General features: G+C 44.6%; 1 protein-coding gene across 4 annotated transcripts in view; it reads right to left on the minus strand.

The window, feature by feature from the left end:
- Positions 1-15,177: 15,177 nt before the first annotated feature.
- LOC141265120 (ATP-binding cassette sub-family B member 5-like) overlaps positions 15,178-19,506 on the minus strand; it is a 1,140,380-nt gene continuing 1,136,051 nt past the window's right edge. For all 4 annotated transcript variants that reach the window (XM_073677789.1, XM_073677793.1, XM_073677790.1 and 1 more), the window contains 2 exons: positions 17,942-18,088; positions 15,178-17,806 (listed from right to left, as the gene is read on the minus strand). In XM_073677789.1, the coding sequence (XP_073533890.1) occupies positions 17,609-17,806; positions 17,942-18,088 (345 nt within the window). In that variant the 3' untranslated portion in view covers positions 15,178-17,608. The remainder of the gene's footprint in view (positions 17,807-17,941; positions 18,089-19,506) is intronic.

The following is a 19,506-nucleotide window of genomic DNA, read 5'->3' on the forward strand; positions in this document are numbered from 1 at the left end:
TGTTGAGCGCTGTCCGACATCGATAGCACCACCTTTGGATCAAGGCAACCTAACATGTCCGCCTGCATCTTCCTCACAGACCGGCAGTTTGCCGGGGACACCCTTATCAACCCCGTCTAAGCACAATAGCCAGCCCTCGGTCCCTCAGATGTGGACAAGTAAAAGACCATTTCCTCCTAGCCATGAGAAAGCTAAGAGGTTGAATTTCACCATCTGCAAGCTCTTGGCTACAGAAATGCTGCCTTTCTGCCTGGTGGACACAGAGGATTTTCGAGACCTTATGTCCGTCGCAGTGCCCCAGTACCAGATGCCCAGTCGGCACTACTTCTCAAAGAAAGGTGTGCCTGCGCTCCACCAGCATGTCGCACACAACATCACCGCTTCTTTGAGAAACTCTGTGTGTGACAGGGTGCATTTCACCACAGACACTTGGACGAGTAGGCATGGACAGGGGCGTTACATGTCGCTGACTGGGCACTGGGTAACTATGGTGACAGCAGGACAAGGGGCTGCTGTCCAAGTCTTGCCGTCCCCACGAGTTGTGCGTCAATCCTCTTTATGTCAAAGTTCCTCCACTGCTTCTGCCTCCTCAACCTCCTCTCGGTCTTCCACCTGCACCCAAAGCCTGTCTGGTCATACCACAAGCTTTCTAACTGCGCAGAAGGGATCCTGCACACCTCCTTACTATGCTGGCAGTAGGGCTCAACGTCATCAGGCGGTTTTTACTTTGAAATGTCTGGGAAATGTGAGTCACACAGCTGAGGAGTTGTGGTCAGCTCTGGAGAACCAATTTCATGAATGGTTGTCTCCACTGGACCTGAAACCAGGGAAGGCCATGTGCGACAATGCTGCAAACCTGGGTGCGGCCCTTCGCCGGGGCAATGTCACACACGTGCCTTGTATGGCTCACGTGTTGAACCTGGTTGTCCAGCAATTTTTAGCCCACTATCCCAGACTAGATGGCCTTCTGCAGAGGGCACGGTCGCTGTGTGCTCACTTCCGCCGTTCGCATCCCGCAGCTCAGCGACTTACATCTCTACAGAAGTCGTTGGGCCTGCCACTTCACCGGCTAAAATGCGATGTGCCTACCCGGTGGAATTCAACTCTGCACATGTTGCAGCGACTGTGGCAGCACCGACAAGCCCTGGTGCAATACGTTCTGACGTATAGCCTGGGCCAACGAGATCCAGAGGTGGGGCAAATCACGCTGGAGGAGTGGTCTCAGATCAGGGACCTATGCACCCTTCTGCACAGTTTTGAAATGGCGACGAAGATGTTTAGTGCTGACGATGCCATTATCAGCATGACTATTCCGGTGATTTACATGCTGGAGCACATGTTAAACAGAATTCGGAGTCAGGTCGTGGCACAAGAGGAGGTGGAGGAAGTAAAGGAGGAGGAGTTGTATGCGGAAGGGCTAACATCTGCAAGGTCCAGACGGTCGGCAGCACCAAGGCGGCAGGCATGTGAGGGTGGGGGAGATGGTTTTACCAGGGCGCATGGTAGCAGCCAAACTAGTGAGGAAGGTGCAGGAGCCCAGGAAGAAGTGGAGGACGAACTGATGGAAGACTCATCAGATGAGGGAGACCTTGATCACATTTCTGTTGTGCGAGGTTGGGGGGAGAGGACAGAGGAAGGAAGCATGATTGTTACCTCGCCACCAACACAACAGGGACTTGGTGCTCCTGGATGCGCAACACACATGAGTGCCTTCTTGCTGCACTACCTGCAACATGACCCTCGAATTGTGAGAATTAGAAATAATCCTGACTACTGGGTTGCCACACTGTTAGATCCCCGGTACAAAAGTAAATTTGCCGAAATTATTCCTGCCATAGAAAGGGATGCACGCATGCAGGAGTATCAGCAGAGACTGTTGCAGAATCTTACATGTGCTTTTCCACAAAACACCAGTGGTGCACGTAGTGAATCTCACAGTTCCAACTTGCCAACCGTGGGACCGTCAAGTGTTCAGCACTCAAACCGTAACAGAACCACAGTATCTGCTGGTAACATCAATTTTGCGGAATCATTTCACCACTTTTTTAGCCCATCCTTTGCAAGGCCACAGGAGACAAGAAGTCTGACACATAGTCAACGCCTAGAGACGATGGTACAGGAGTATCTCCAAGTAAACATTGAAGCCATGACTGTGTCACTGGACCCTTGCTCTTTTTGGGCTTCCAATCTGGATAAATGGCCGGAGCTAGCCACTTACTCCTTGGAGATCTTGTCATGCCCCGCAGCCAGCGTTCTGTCTGAACGTGTGTTCAGCGCTGCTGGTGGTGTGCTGACAGATAAGCGCACGCGGCTCTCCACTGATAATGTAGACAGACTCACGTTCATAAAGATGAACAAATCATGGATCCAAAACGACTTTTCTACCCCTGTGTCATCCTGGGGAGAGTAAAAGCTTGATGATTGGTTAAAATCACCCTACCAACCGTTTTAAGCTTTCAAATTACTAATCATGTTTATCTGTATCTTGGCTGGAAAATAATTTGGGCTTTGTAGCAGTGTGCAGCACTGATTCTATTAGGCCATCTATAATAAGCTCCACCAGATTTAAAATTACTAATCATGTTTATCTGTATCTTGGCTGGAAAATAATTTGGGCTTTGTAGCAGTGTGCAGCACTGATCCTATTAGGACATCTATACTAAGCTCCACCAGATTTAAAATTAATAATAATTTTTAGCTGCATCTAGCCCGGAAAATAATTTTGGGGCTCCGAGATGCGCAAGACACATAAGTGCCTTCTTGCTGCACTACCTGCAACATGACCCTCATATTGTCAGAATTCGAAGTAATCATGACTACTGGGTTGCCACACTCTTAGATCCCCCAAACTTTTCGATCAACCTTTTCATTTTAATAAAGACCAAAAAAATGGTCATTTTTGAAATTATAAGCATTAGCAGGTTATTAGAAACTGAAATCAAACAGTTTTCAACTCAAAACTTTATTCTAGGTGATGTTACATTTTCACATAGGACCCCTTGTTCGAAAGGAGCTTCTGAACTCTCTCGTCCATTGAATTTGTCAGGTTTTGGATGATTTCTGCTTCAATTGTTTTGCATGAGGACAGAATACCCTCCCAGAGGTGTTGCTTAGATGTGAACTGCCTCCCGCCATCATAGACACTCCTTTTGATGATGCTCCAGAGGTTCTGAATGGGGTAGAGGTCAGGGGAGCATGGGGGTCACACCATAAGTTTGTCCCCTTTTATGCCCATATCAGCCAGAGATGCAGATGTTTTATGTGCAGCATGAGATGGTGCATTATCATGCAAAAAAATGATCTTGCTGTGAAATACACTTTTCTTCTTCTTTTAAACATGGCAGGAAGTGCTGTTTGAGAAAATCCACATACATTATGGAGTTCATCTTTAGCGCCTTCAGGGATCCTAAAGGGGCCGACAATCTCTCTCCCCATGATTCCAGCCCAAAACATTACTCCACCTCCTCCTTGTTGGCGCTGTAGCCGTGTTTGCGTGGGGTGTCCATCAACCAGCCATCCTCCACTCCATCCATCTGGACCATCGAGCGCTGCACGGCACTCATCCGTGAACAAAACAGTTTTGAAATCAGTCTTCATGTAGTGTTTAGCCCACTGGAGCCGTTTCTGCTTGTGTGAAGTGGATAGAGGAGGTCGACAGGATGGCGTATGCACAGCTGCAAACCTCTGAAGGACCCTGCATCTTGTTGTTCGGGGGACGTTGGAGGCACCAGCAGCTTCAAAAACTTGTCTGCTGCTATGACAAGGCTTTTTTGCCGCTGCTCTTTTAACCTGACGTAATTGCCTGTAGGAAAGAGTCCTCAATTTGCCCTTATCAGCACGCACACGTGTGTACTGTGAATCAGCTACATACTTCTTGATTGCCAAGACACTTCATCCTGATCATCGCACAATGTTGATTGTAGTCATGCCTTGACCTAAACACTCCACAATTTGTTGCTTCTCAGCAGCCGACACATCCTTTTTCTTTCCCATTTTGGCAGAAAATGTAGGCTGCTTAATAATGTGAGACAGCCTTCTTAAGTAGTCTTGCCTTTCATTGGACACACCTGCCAAACTAATTAGCACAGGTGTCTGCAATTGCTTACAGTGATATAAAGAGCCCTGACATACATCACCATCAATGAGTTTAACTGACAAACAAACAAATTCTTCCCTTATCACTCCTAAACACTTTTTGCATAATAATTTGGAACACAGTGTACATGTGCTTTTCCACAAAACACCAGTGGTTCACGTAGTGAATCTTACAGTTCTAACTTGCCAACCGTGGTCTGTATGGAGTTGTTCAATAAAGGGCCCAAAATTAAGATAACATAGATGTGAGAGGTCTCTATGAATAGGAATTCCTAAGTATTTGATACCCTGTGAGGGCCAGGCAAAGGGAAAGTTGGACTGGATGGAATCCTATATGGATTTGGGGAGGGACACATCGAGGGCCTCAGACTTCGCTGCATTGATTTTAAAATTTGACCATGTAACAAAGTGATCTATTTCAGCCATAACAGCATGGATGGATATATGTGATTGAGTGATATATACTAGGACATCATCAGCAAATAGAGAGCACTTGTACTCGGTGCCTCCCACCTCAATCCACCTAATATTGGGGTTATGGCGAATTGATGAGAGCAGGTGCTCCGTCACTAGGATGTATAAGAGAGGGGACAGAGGACATCCCTGCCTTGTCCCATTGGTGATTGTGAAAAGTGATGAAAATGTTCTGATGCACCCCCTGGGCTTTGGGACACCCGGAGCCGGACCCTTTTTGGTGGATGCTAGTGGTTGTAGTCTTCGTGGCGGCGACCCGGTTCCGTGGCTCAGGGTGGTCAAACCAGTGGCGGAACTATTTATGTGGTTTTGATGTTTAAATGTCCGACTACGCCACCCGTGGATTGCGGTCAGAGTGAACCGCCGCTGCAGGGCAGACCGCTGAGGCTGGTGTTGTGGGTGCAGCAGAGCATAGCATAACTCCCCACGGGAGGAGTATAGCCTCAGGGCAGTGTATGCGGAGGATGGGGGTGATGGTGCAGGGCAGCAGCAGTAACGACACGGAGTCAGTGATGCAGTCCAGGGCCTTTACTCACAGTTCTTATTATCCAGACCACGTCTGCAGGTAACGGCTGCCCACGTCGTACTGTGCTCACCAGGTGAGGGGCTCAGACAACTCCCAGATAACTTTGGAGCGCTTCACAGGACCCCCTTTGTGTGTCCTTTGTCTGGCCTTTCTTACCAACCCTTCTGTCCGGCTGCCTCGGGCCTCCTCTTGGTAAACTTGGTGCCAGTTTCCCTGACCCTATGTGGTGCCTTCCTAGCGGGTGTAGCGAGGGGCTGCGCCACATAAAATGTCAGAGCCTCCGGTTTCTAGCTGAGGGTCGTTTCCTGCCTCCACTAGTTTCGGGGACCGGTCTCCCCCTTTGGCCTGACCCCTCCACGCAGGTGGATTCGGGCGTGCGGTGGCGACTCGCCCGTCCGCACCCCTGGGATCCCTTCATTCCTCGTTCCTGGAGCCTTCTCCGCTCCTCTTCCTTCCTTCTCCCTCTTCCAGGCCTGGGCCTCTGTTACTAGGCCTGCCTCCGGAGCAGAGCTCATGCAGAGCCCCTGCTCCCTGCCACTTCTGCTCAGACTTCTCTGCACTGAACTAAGATGGTGCCCACCTTTTATACTCCCTTCTCAATGCACCCAGGAACTGCTTCCTCCCTGCTCCTGTACTACAGGGTTCCCCTTCCTCAGTGTTCCCTCCCCCCACTCCAGCCAGGGACAGGGACTGTCGTGCCCATCTCAGAGGCATATTGGTCGCCCTGCCCCACGGCAATGTGGTGTAATGCATGCAGGTGTCGGGTCCTGATCCACACTCCATCCTTACCTGAGAGTGAGATATCACACCTCTGGGTGAGGTGCAATACCTCTGTAGCAACCGAGCCCTCAGGGTGCTACAGTTCCATTTATCTTCAGCCTAGGTGACGTATTGTGATACAGGGCCGTGATTTTGGCTATAAAAGGGTCCCCTAGACCCCTACCCCAAGCTTTTTAAGAGAATCATATATGGCGTGCCAGGAGACTCTATGGAATGCTTTCTCAGCATCCAATGAGAGTATCTAATTACAAATTTTTAACTGCATCTAGCCCAGGAAATACTTTGTGCCTAGTAGCAGTGTCTGCTAGTCAGCGGATTATCCCGGCTGTTAAGCAAGCTACACCACCTGTAGTTTGGACACTTAATTTTTTCAAAGGAAATGCTTCGGGATCACGGGATACTCAGTGAAGGCATCAGGAGGCACCCCAAGGCATAGGGGCTGGGACTGGCAGTAGGATGCCTTGCGGTGGACAGCCGAGCTCGATCCTTATAAAAGCTTTTTAACTGCAGCAGCTTTAGTGGACGCTACTGGAGCTGGAATTACGCGGCTGCTGGCATGAGACTTGCCCTCCAATAGATCCTTGTAAATGGATTTAAAATGTATTCATTCAAATTAGAGAGACAATTTAAATGAAAAAGCTTAGAGCTGCCTCCACCACAGGGGGGCTCGCTCGACCCACCAGCGGACAGGCACCAGTATTGGGAGAGGGGGGCTGGCCGTCAGGGTTCACCGCGGCTCTGGCACAAACCCGGTGGCACGGGCAGGAGCGGACTGAACGTGTCGGCTTCTCACTTTTTGGATTTTAGAAGGGCATGACATGCCTATATTTGTGTGTCCCCCTCCTTTTACTCCTCCACCTCTTTTCTTTTCGCATGACTATATGTACTTGTCACTTTTCCATGTGTTAGTTGTGTCTTCTGAGCAGTTTGTCAGCTTTTGGACACCTTTGAAGGTGTTTTCTATGTGTTTCTATGTGTTTTTGTTTGCCTGCCATTGGTTTTAACGGTGTTCGAAGGTGTTCGACGAACAGTTCGACGAACAGTTCGGCGAACACACGGGTGTTCGACGAACCGAACTCGAACACTACGGGGGTGGCTCAACACTAGTGATGGGGTACTACGCCAGATGACCTGGCCTCCACAGTCACCAGACCTGAACCCAATCGAGATGGTTTGGGGTGAGCTGGACCGCAAAGTGAAGGCAAAAGGGCCAACAAGTGCTAAGCATCTCTGGGAACTCCTTCAAGATTGTTGGAAGACCATTTCCGGTGACTACCTCTTGAAGCTCATTAAAAGAATGCCAAGAGTGTGCAAAGCAGTCATCAAAGCCAAAGATGGCTACTTTGAAGAACCTAGAATATAAGACATATTTTCAGTTGTTTCACACTTTTTTGTAAAGTATATAATTCCACATGTGTTAATTCATAGTTTTGATGCCTTCAGTGTGAATGTACAATTTTCATAGTAATGAAAATACAGAAAAATCTTTAAATGAGAAGGTGTGTCCAAACTTTTGGTCTGTACTGTATATACTGGGTCCCAGGATGAGGCCAGTATGGGGGACATTACTACATAATGGGGAAGGGAGGAGCAACGCATATGTTCTCATAGGATTTAGAATGCCACAAGGGCCCATACATCTGACCGACCTGTGGGAGGGGCCAGGTCCAAATTTTGCATCTGGGCCATCGGAGTCTAGTTACGCCACTGGAGTTAACTATTACGACAATCCCTTTTAAGATGCTCTTCTCTGAACTTGGTTCAGGGCACATAGCGTGAAAACCATTTTCAAAGTTGCAAACAGACCTTGGCCTGAGGGCAAAGTGAAACACCGAGAAGATGTCCTGAGCGTGAACTTATAAGAACAAGATCTTAGGTTTGAAATGTAATGGGAATCTTGAAATAAAGTTGACAGAGTTCATAACAGTCAGTGAAGACAGTCAGGTGCTACTTTTGTGCATCTAATGATGAATCTGTCCCCAGCTGCTATCGGTTGCCCTATTCTAATAATGGATCAGGGCAATGCAAGCAGTAGTGTGACCACAGCTTTAAATGGGTTGCCTATCACTTTCTAGCAATATCTTTATGTGGCCGGAATGAATTAAATGGGTGTGGCTAGAAAGTCTAGTTAAGTGCATGGTGCAAAATTTTGTCCTGCCAGATTGTCTGTCGCTCTTTATCTTCTTTGAATGTTCAGAGATATGCTGCATCTGCAAGATTAGTCTGAGAAAATATACATCACAGACTGGGAACTGGTACCTGACTGAGAAGAACATTTTCTGCACCAGTCGACAACTAGCTAACCAATTATATAAAATAGTATCATAAAATCCATAAGTTTTGTAATAACCGGAAAAATTATATTTTCAAGATTTTGTTAACCTGTCCAATTAAGTGCCCAGCCAGTAGAGATATTGCTATAATACTTTTTCTAATTTTGACACAAATATATTTCACATCGCACAGATATTTCTGACTGTAGCACCTTGTTGTAGATTTATTTATGTTAGATCCCAAATTCTGCAGAAGTTTCATCATCTTCCCACTAGATGGCAGTATAAGCATACAAATAATTGGCTCATACTTTGACCAGTTTGATAACTTGATTCATAGATTGCTATAATACGCTATATGATTACTAGAGATGAGCGGTGTTCGACTAGAACTGTTCGCCAATCTCAAATTCGAGCTGTTTTGGGCGGTGTTCGAGTTGTTCGACGAACCCGAACGATTTGCAAAAAATTCGGCTGTTCGAGGTTATGTTCGATAACTGTTCGTGCACCAAAAGCGTGTCCTGCATGTCTGGTGCTATTTAGAGCACCAATCATGCAGGGATTGTCTGCCACTCACTGTAATGCCACAGCCATGGTGGTTGTGGCATTACACTGATTGCCCAAATCGATGGGAACAGTGCCAACAGTGAAACATGAAAAGCCGGCAATTCAGCAGCGGCATACACCGGTACCCGACAATTTAGAACCGAAAGAATAGAGCATCACACATAGATTAGATAGATATAAACATGTCAGCCACATATATACGAAGTACAGTGAAAGTGCTGCTTACTGTACTTGTCATTTAGCGTAAAGGATTTATCAAAAAAAATAATAGTGTTTTCAGGCACCGTCTCTTTAAAAAAGCCGGCCGGCAATTCAGCAGCGGTACCCGACAATTTAGAATAGAAGGAATAGAGAATCACACATAGATTAGATAGATAGAAACATGTCAGTCACATATATAAGAAGTGCAGTGACAGTGTTGATTACTGTACTTGTCATTTAGTGTAAAGGATTTATTTAAAAAAATAATAGTGTTTTCATGCACTGTCTCTTTAAAAAAGCCGGCCGGCAATTCAGCAGCGGTACCCGACAATTTATAACAGACAGAATAGAGCATCATACATAGATTAGATAGATAGAAACATGTCAGCCACATATATACGAAGTACAGTGACAGTGTTGCTTACTGTACTTGTCATTTAGCGTAAAGGATTTATCAAAAAAAATAATAGTGTTTTCATGCACCGTCTCTTTAAAAAAGCCGGCCGGCAATTCAGCAGCGGTACCCGACAATTTATAACAGACAGAATAGAGCTTCACACATAGATTAGATAGATAGAAACATGTCAGTCACATATATATGAAGTACAGTGATAGTGTTGGTTACTGTACTTGTCATTTAGTATTAAAATAAAGGATTTATTATTAAAAAAATTGGCGTGGGGTTCCCCTTAATTTTAGGCTCTAGCGGAAGTTAAGCAGACGGCTGGGGCAGATGTTTGAAGCCTGGGAAGGGGGTAATACCCACGGAGCTTCCCAGGCTACTAATATCAGCCCCCAGCTGAATACATAGCCTTTACTAGCTATTAAAATGGGGGACCCCCCAAAAAAAATGACGTGGGGTCCCCCCTAATTTAATAGCTAGCAAAGGCTAGGCAGACAGCTGGGGGCTGATATTAATAGCCCAGGAAGGGAGCCATGAATATTGGCCCCCTCCCAGGCTAGAAACACCAGCCGTCAGCCGCCCCAGAAATGGCGCATTCATAGGATGCGCCAATTCTGGCACTTAGCCTCGCTCTTCCACGCTGCCCTGGTGCGGTGGCAGGGGGTAATAGGGTTGGGGTTGATGTCAGCTTATAATGCCAGCTGACATCAAGCCCAGGTTAGTAATGGAGAGGCGTCTATAAGACACCCCCATTACTAACCCCATAGTCAAAGTTAAAAAAAACACAAACACCCAGAATAAAGTCCTTTAATTGAAATAAAGACACAATCCTTTATTGTTCTAAATTAAACCATACTTACCGTCACGCCCATTCCAGCTGAAGCCAACGATCTCCTGCAATAAAAGAAAAATAATAAAGCAACCTTATCCTTACCTTTCCATGGTTCCCACGACAGCTTCAGCTCTGCTACATCGAGATGACAGGCTGGACCGCAGCAGAACGCTGCCATCCAGCCTCTCATCCCGCAGACACTGAGAAGCGCAGGCTTGCTTGCGCTGCTCAGCGTCTCTCTGTGACGACATCCAGATGAGCCGAGTTCATGTCCAATGAACTCGGCTCACCTCATGCACGTCACTGACAGCGTGGGAAAATTCTCAAGCTGAAGCGGTGAGTGCAGGAGAATTCTCCCACGCTGTCAGTGACGTGCATAAGGTGAGCTCATGTCCAATGAACTCAGCTCACCTCCTGCACGTCACTGACAGCGTGGGAGAATTCTCCTGCACTCAGCGCTTCAGCGTGAGAATTCTCCCGCTGAAGCGCTGAGTGCAGGAGAATTTTCCCACGCTGTCAGTGACGTGCATAAGGTGAGCTCATGTCCAATGAACTCAGCTCACCTCCTGCACGTCACTGACAGCGTGGGAGAATTCTCCTGCACTCAGCGCTTCAGTGTGAGAATTCTCCCACGCTGAAGCGCTGAGTGCAGGAGAATTTTCCCACGCTGTCAGTGACGTGCATGAGGTGAGCCGAGTTCATTGGACATTAACTCGGCTCATCTGGATGCCCTCACAGAGAGACACTGTGGAGCGCAAGCAAGCCTGCGCTTCTCAGTGTCTGCGGGATGACAGGCTGGATGGCAGCGTTCTGCTGCGGTCCAGCCTGTCATCTCGATGTAGCAGAGCTGAAGCTGTCATGGGAACCATGGAAAGGTAAGGATGATGTTGCTTTATTATTTTTCTTTTATTTCAGGAGATCGTTGGCTTCAGCTGGAATGGGCGTGATGGTAAGTATGGTTTAATTTAGAACAATAAAGAATTGTGTGTTTATTTCAATTAAAGGACTTTTTTCTGGGTGTTGTGTTTTTTTTAAATACTTTACTAGAAATTCATGGTGGTCATGTCTAATATTGGCGTGACCCCATGAATTTCGGGCTTAGGGCCAGCTGATAATGCCAAGCTGGCCCTAACCCCTTTATTACCCAGTGAGCCACCGCATCAGGGCCCTGGATGAGTTGGGTACAGCGCCAGAAGATGGCGCTTCTATGAACGCACCATTTTCCGGGGTGGCTGCGGACTGCAATTTGCAGCGGGGGGGGGCCCAGAAAGCTTGGGCCTCCCTGCGCTGCGGATTCCAGCCCCCAGCTGCCTAGTTGTACCTGGCTGGACACAAAAACAGGGCGAAGCCCCACGTCAATTTTCTTTAAATTATTTCATGAAATAATTAAGAAAAAAAGGGCTTCCCTATATTGTTGTGTCCGGCCAGGTACAAATAGGCAGCTGGTGGTTGGGGGCAGCCCGTTCCTGCCTGCTGTACCTGGCTGGACACAAATATAGTGCGAAGCCCCACGTCAATTTTTTTTAAATTATTTCATGAATTTCCTGAAATAATTTAATAACATTGAAGTGGGGCTTCGCACTATATTTGTGTCCAGCCAGGTACAGCAGGCAGGAACGGGCTGCCCCCATCCACCAGCTGCCTATTTGTACCTGGCCGGACACAACAATATAGGGAAGCCCTTTTTTTCTTAATTATTTCATGAATTTCATGAAATAATTAAAAAAAAAGTACGTGGGGCTTCGCCCTATTTTTGTGTCCAGCCAGGTACAACTAGGCAGCTGGGGGCTGGAATCCGCAGCGCAGGGAGGCCCAAGCTTTCTGGGCCCCCCCCCGCTACAAATTGCAGTCCGCAGCCACCCCGGAAAATGGCGCGTTCATAGAAGCGCCATCTTCTGGCGCTGTACCCAACTCATCCAGGGCCCTGGTGCGGTGGCTCACTGGGTAATAAAGGGGTTAGGGCCAGCTTGGTATTATCAGCTGGCCCCAAGCCCAAAATTCATGGGGTCACGCCAGTATTAGACATGACCGCCATGAATTTCTAGTAAAGTATTTAAAAAAAACACAACACCCAGAATAAAGTCCTTTAATTGAAATAAAGACACAATTCTTTATTGTTCTAAATTAAACCATACTTACCATCACACCCATTCCAGCTGAAGCCAACGATCTCCTGCAATAAAAGAAAAATAATAAACCAACCTCATCCTTACCTTTCCATGGTTCCCACGACAGCTTCAGCTCTGCTACATCGAGATGACTGGCTGGACCGCAGCAGAACGCTGCCATCCAGTCTGTCATCAAGCCCAGGTTAGTAATGGAGAGGCGTCTATAAGACACCCCCATTACTAACCCCATAGTCAAAGTTAAAAAAAACACAAACACCCAGAATAAAGTCCTTTAATTGAAATAAAGACTGACATGTTTCTATCTATCTAATCTATGTGTGATGCTCTATTCCTTCTTGTCTAAATTGTCGGGTACCGGTGTATGCCGCTGCTGAATTTGCCGGCCGGCTTTTTTCTGAGCAGTTTGTCAGCTTTTGGACACCTTTGCAGGTGTTTTCTTTGTGTTTCTATGTGTTTTTGTTTGCCTGCCATTGGTTTTAACGGTGTTCGACGGTGTTCTAAGGTGTTCGACGAACAGTTCGACGAACAGTTCCTCGAACATCCCGGTGTTCGACGAACCGAACCGAACCCGAACACTACGGGGGTGGCTCAACACTAATGATTACCCATGTAAAACAGTAGACACTCAGCTATTACTATTATTGTTGTTCTTGTTATATACCAAGACTGTAATCATTAAGTCAGAACAACACTACATTTTTTTTGTTATCCATATTTTTTAAAATGAAAAAAAAATTGGACATGTTTTTTTTCCAATTTTTTTTCCTCCAATGTTTGCCTATATTAGGAAAGAAATCCTGATAACTTTCAGTGTTAAAACTAATAAACTGCTGCTTCCCTTCAGAAGAGATTGCTTTTTAGTATTCATCTCATTATTACACTAACAGACACAGTTAGACTGTGTTCACACATCGTGGTGATGTTTAATTTTATTTGCTGTGCCGCATCAGTGCGATTTTAAAAAACAGCATCACAACCGCAATGTGTGAACATAGCCTTACAATAACAGCTACAATATATATATACATTCACTATTCACAATAGGTCATGGTCACAGCTGACCTCCTTCCCCTCACTGCACAGTTACCTCTGCACAGGTCTCAGAGGATGACTGCAAACCTCTCAATGAGTCAGATCCTGACTATTGCTCTCAATGGTCCATGTGACATCTCTGAATGCTGCTAACTAGGGATGAGTGGACCCATGGAAGTTCAGTTCGGTGAGTGGAACTGTACTCGAACTTCAACCAGAACCCGATCCCTATTGAAAACAATGGAAACCTGGACTTTTGAGCTGGAAAATCTCTCTCTCTGCAACAAACTTTTCCCGGAACTCCGAACATTCAAACATTGCAACTGACTTCCATGGAAAGTCCATGTTCGGCATTTAGCACCAGACACTAACTGTATGGTACGAACGCAGAACTTTCAAGTTTGGGTTCGCTCATTTATACTGCTAACAAGAAACACAGGCAGAAAGACTGACACCATAAATCTATAATCAGAAAATTAAAAACAGATTAGAAAAAAATATTTGCTTTATAGTTGGTTTTAATAGGTGAAAAAATATAAGAGGTATGTTCCCTTTAAATTAATTTAAGTGTAAAAAAATTATAGACACCCAGTGTTTTCTTTGTGCTTTTTATTAATCATTAGTCAGCTTTGCTTCTTTTACACATATTGATTAATCCTATAAACAACAAAACTGCAAATCTTCAATAAATACAAAGGAAAACTCCTCTCATGCTGCACGTTTACAGCCCAGTTTATCTTTACAGAACATGTTGAATATCTTTTTAAATATAGCACTTTGCTTTACATGTATTCTACTACTCTTGACTTATACAGGTGCATCTCACTAAATTAGAATATCATCAAAAAGTTAATTTTTTTCAGTTCTTCAATACAAAAAGTGAAACTCGTACATTATTTAGAGTCATTACAAACAGAGCGATCTATTCCAAGTGTTTATTTCTGTTAATGTTGATGATTATGGCTTACAGCCAATGAAAACACAAAAATCATTATCTCAGTAAATTAAAATAATTAACAAAAAACTCCTGCAAAGGCTTCCTAAGCATTTAAAAAGGTCCCTTAGTCTGTTTCAGTAGGATCCACAATCATGGGGAAGACTGCTGACTTCACATGGTCACAGAGCTTCAATTTTCATTTGGAAATCAAGGTCCCAGAGTCTGGAGGAAGACACACTTTTTTCCTCCAAAATTTTGGAGGAAAATGGGGGGTGCGTCTTATAGTCCAAATGTTGGGGGGGGCATGAAGTCACTGCTCCCCGCGCACAAAGTCCCGGCGTGGGGAGCAGTAACTTCCGGCAGCTGATCTCTCCTTGTGAGCCGCGTATGGCAGTGATATCATGCGTGGCTCACATTGAGAGATCAATGTGGGCAGAGAAGACGCAGCGCTGGAGGAGAGAAGAGATGTGAGTAGGAGTGTTTATTATTTTTTTATGTGCAACATGATGGGGATTAGGGGGACCATGCATACCAGGATAAGGATGAGGGGGCCATACATAACAGGATAAAGATGAGGGGGCCATTCATACCAGGATAACGCTGAGGGGGGCATACATAACAGGATAAAGATAAGGGTGCCATACATACCAGTATAAGGATGTGGGGCCATACATACCAGGATAAGGATAAGGGGCTATACATACCAGGATAAGGATGAAGGGTGCCATGCATACCAGGATAGGGATTAGGGGTGCCATGCATACCAGGACATGGATGAGGGGTGCCATGCATATCAGGATAGGGATGAGGGGTGCCATGCATACCAGGAAGGGGATTGCTGTGCCATGCAAACCAGGATAGGGATGAGGGGTGCCATGCATACCAGGATAGGGATGAGGGGTGGCATGCATACCAGGATAGGGATGAGGGGTGCCATGCATACCAGGATAGGGATGAGGGGTGCCATGCACACCAGGATAAGGATAAGGGGTGCCATGCATACCAGGATAGGGATTAGAGGTACCATGCACACCAGGATAGGGATGAGGGGTGCCATGCATACCAGGATGGGGATTGCTGTGCCATGCATACCAGGATGGGGATTGCTGTGCCATGCATACCAGGATAGGGATGAGGGGTGCCATGCATACCAGGATAGGGATGAGGGGTGCCATGCATACCAGAATGGGGAATGCTGTGCCATGCATACCAAGATAGGGATGAGGGGTGTCATGCATTCCAGGATAGGGATGAGGGATGCCATGCATACCAGGACAGGGATGAGGGGTGCCATGCATACCAGGACAGGGATGAGGGGTGCCATGCATACCAGGATAGGGATGAGGGGTGCCATGGATACCAGGATGGAGGTGTGCCATGCATACCAGGATGGAGGGATGCCAGGCATACCAGGATGGAGGGATGTCAGGCATACCCGGATGGGGATGTGGACCACATATAAAAGGAATGGGGGGCATATATACCAGGATGGGGGATATTGTCAGAATTAAGGGACATTACCTCTATACCAGTGTCAGCAGAAGACCCCCTCCCCCATAAAAGTGCATCATGAACACATTTTATGCTAAATTTTTTTTTATTATTTTCCTCCTCTAAAACCTAGGTGCGTCTTATAGTCCGAAAAATAACTTTCTGATGATATTCTAATTTAGTGAGATGCACCTGTATGATGTTTTAATCTCCATTCAGATCATCTGACAGACAAAATACTATAAAATTACTGCTTGATTTCTCTTATCATGTGATAACTTGTAGGTCAGTTGTCAGTCACATGAATGTATGTGGTGAGCAAATAAACCGCAGAAAAATTCCAAAAGGGAACTAAAAGAGGTTTCATTTTCATTTTGGATGTAGTATCAAAAAATACAACATATTGATCATTTTATGCATGATAAAAACTCAACTTTTTAGAAATATGTTAATAGGGTTGTCCTGGATAGAAAAGAGGGTCTGCCATTTTTTTCTAAAAACAGACCCTCCCTTGTCCACAGCTGTGTTACGTATTGCATGTTAGCTCTATTCACTTCATTTAGATGGGGCTGTAATACCATCTATGCACAAGAGAGGCGCTGTTTCTAGAAAAAAAAGTGGACTAATTATTCTAAACCAGGAAATCCTTGTAATGGTGAACATTGTTGGTGGAGTTTCCCCTTTAACAATATATTTAGAAGGTTTTACTAAATGTTCATTACATTTAAAACAAAATTTGACATATATGTTCCTACTAATAGATTGTTTACCCATAAATACTAAAAAGAAGAAAAAAAAAGGAGTCTTGAGAACAAATATCATTCATACCGTACAAAATACAATTCTGGTAACAGTCAAACCTGAAGTATTGTGGCACCTTCTATATAGAAATTTACTCACTTATGCCCTTTTCCGTAAAGCTTAGTCAACAAGAAAGCCTAGTGTAGAGCACTTTAGTTTTAATGGTGTTGCCCTTGAAGAGAATGTCCAGCCTTTTTTTCAATCTCAATAAGTGAACAAGTTGTGCTGATTATTTTTCGAGTATATTTTTCTAATGTCTAGTGCTTCATTTTACTAAAACAGAACTCTAGATCCCTCATCGAGGCACACGATAAAACTCTAAGCTTATCACATATAGTTCATACAGTTACCAGCTAAATAATAGAACAGTACGGCAACTGATACCACAAGACAAAAATGGAAAGTGATTTAAAAAAATGCAAATAGTAAATTGAGGCCTAAGTTCCAACCTCTATAAAGATTAAGAAATCAATCACCATTGAATGTTTTTAAAATAATGTTAAAAAAAACCAATTTACTTAAAACATCACAGAACTTTCATCCCGTGCATCAGAATTGTTTTCTACATGTATTCCTGATCAGCAGATATCAAAGAAACCAAAACAAATAATTTCTATTTATGTTCAAAAAATGCTTATACTATAGCTAGAACTATCTATTTATCTATCTATTTATCTACTTATCTATCTATCTATCTATCTATCTATCTATCTATCTATCTATCTATCTATCTATCTATCCATCTATCTTTCCATCTTTATAAAGACAGAGCAGTCTGCCTTATTTATCCTGATTCTCATGCAGTTGTGTATCTGCACTTCTTGATCTTTTCCAATAAATAAAGATACTAAACAGGTTGAGTCTCAGCAGGGTCACAACACTCATCATAGACACTATAACCCAAGCTGGAATTTGTAAGACCCAGCAGCTTGTTCTCTTTATATCGATGTTTGATCTTCTTTATGCCGTTGTATTGAGCAGCAGTCTCCCATTCATGACTGCAGGAGTTGACATTTCGCACCACAATAGTGTGCATCTGATTCTATTTCCAGACTTTACTATCCACCTTAAGTTATAGTTTGTGCATTCACAAGTTCATAATACTCCCCTTGGCTAGCGAGAAGCTGCTGGTGAGTTCCCCTTTCTATCACCTTCCCGTTCTTCATAACGATAATGAGATCAGCATTTTGGACGGTGGACAATCTATGAGCAATAATGATACAAGTTCTTCCTTTCCGCGCTTGATCTAGTGCTTGTTGTACAATCTGATAATGACAAAAAAAAGATAAAGTCAAAGTTTGACCAAAAGAAAGAACTCTCCCTCTCATCCATCCACATTACTATTCAAACCGCCTGATGGGTTTGCAAAAAGTTGTAATAGAAAAAAATTTTACCCTCACCTTTTCACTCTCATTGTCCAGTGCTGAGGTGGCTTCATCAAGCAGCAGGACTTTTGGAGAACGGATAAGTGCTCGGGCAATAGCGATTCTTTGCTTTTGACCTCCTGACAGCTGGGTGCCTTTACTGCCAACCAACGTGTTATATTTCTGAAGAATAATTGTACATAAAGAAACAACATTTTAACAAAGGCTCATGCTTATGAATGTTTTACAGATCTATACAGTTTCTTAATGCATCACCTATAGAGATTTTATGGGCCCATACAGTTTTATATGGGGTCATATAGAGGTTTTCTTACAAAAAATAGAAATTTCTGAGATTGCTCCTGGTGGAGGATTTTGCAACTCCAGAAGGTATTACCGTACATGGAAGTACAATGAGTGCCTATTAGTGATGAGCAAGCACTAAAATGCTCAGGTACTCGTTGTCACGTTCAAGAAAATTCGAATGCTCGAGTGCTCAGACCGAGTAATGAGCCCAAATGAAAGCTATGGGCATTTTTCCGGCGACTCCCCCGGCGATCTGCAGAGGGCTTAAAAATTGCCCAAATCGATGGGAGCAGTGCTCAAATGACATGGGATCAGCATGGGGAAGACCCCTGGAAGCATTTAGGATGTCCAGGTCACTGCTGTCAAGAATGTCAGAGGTATTACGCCACTTTTACGGACTCACAATAAAACATGCAAAAACGAAACCAAAATGGATTTTCCTGGGAAAAATGTTATGGAACATCCTTTCCAGGGTGATGACTTGTATATAAGGCAAAATAAATAACCAAAAACAAAAATGCTCCTTCACACCTTGGGCTATGTTCACACGTTAAGTTTTTGATGTGTTTTTGCACTTTTGCATTGCTTTCAACCAAGACAAATGCATTAAGTGGGAAATGTCATTTTAACATTTTACAACCTTATCTGGCCATGTGGTGTGTGACACATCATCAGACACTTGCATACATTGCTGAAAAGACATGGGAATAGCAAAGTGAAGATGCCCTGGAAACATCTCTGACTCCCAGGTTACTGCCTAAAAGTGTGCCCATCACAAGTGATCCTTGGCGCATGTGAAGATGCCTCTGTCGTTGCAGACTTACAACAATCACCATCCACGTCCTTTTCCCAGTGCAGCGTTCAGTTGTCCAAACCCCATTCCTTGGAACATATACAATCAACAGGGACAATCATCATTATTTTTCCCTGTTTTAACACATCTATGATAATTTAATGATTATATATATTCCATTTTAATTAGTCTGTATAGTTACTGTTAGTTTCCAGCGTTTCCTGCAGTAATTGGGAATGCCAAGGGTTAAATGACATCACTAAATGGCTATTCTCCCTATTGGTCAATGTCCCTATAAATGGCCACTTCCCTCTCTTGTCTGTAAACGCGTAGTGACTGTGTACTAAACAGGTCTGTATAACATCTCCTCTTTGAGAGTCTCCTTGCTACCTAGCCCTCCGTTCCTGACCACAAATTGTTTGTTTCAAAAAATGATGATGATAGAGGCCACCATCGGCTTAGTTTTCTGTTACTTGGAATGCAAGCGCAAGTACGCAGCCAG

The sequence above is a fragment of the Phyllobates terribilis genome, unplaced genomic scaffold, assembly GCF_046119375.1.
Source record: "Phyllobates terribilis strain yellow unplaced genomic scaffold, ASM4611937v1 Scaffold_4__5_contigs__length_816908805, whole genome shotgun sequence".
NCBI lineage: Eukaryota > Metazoa > Chordata > Amphibia > Anura > Dendrobatidae > Phyllobates > Phyllobates terribilis.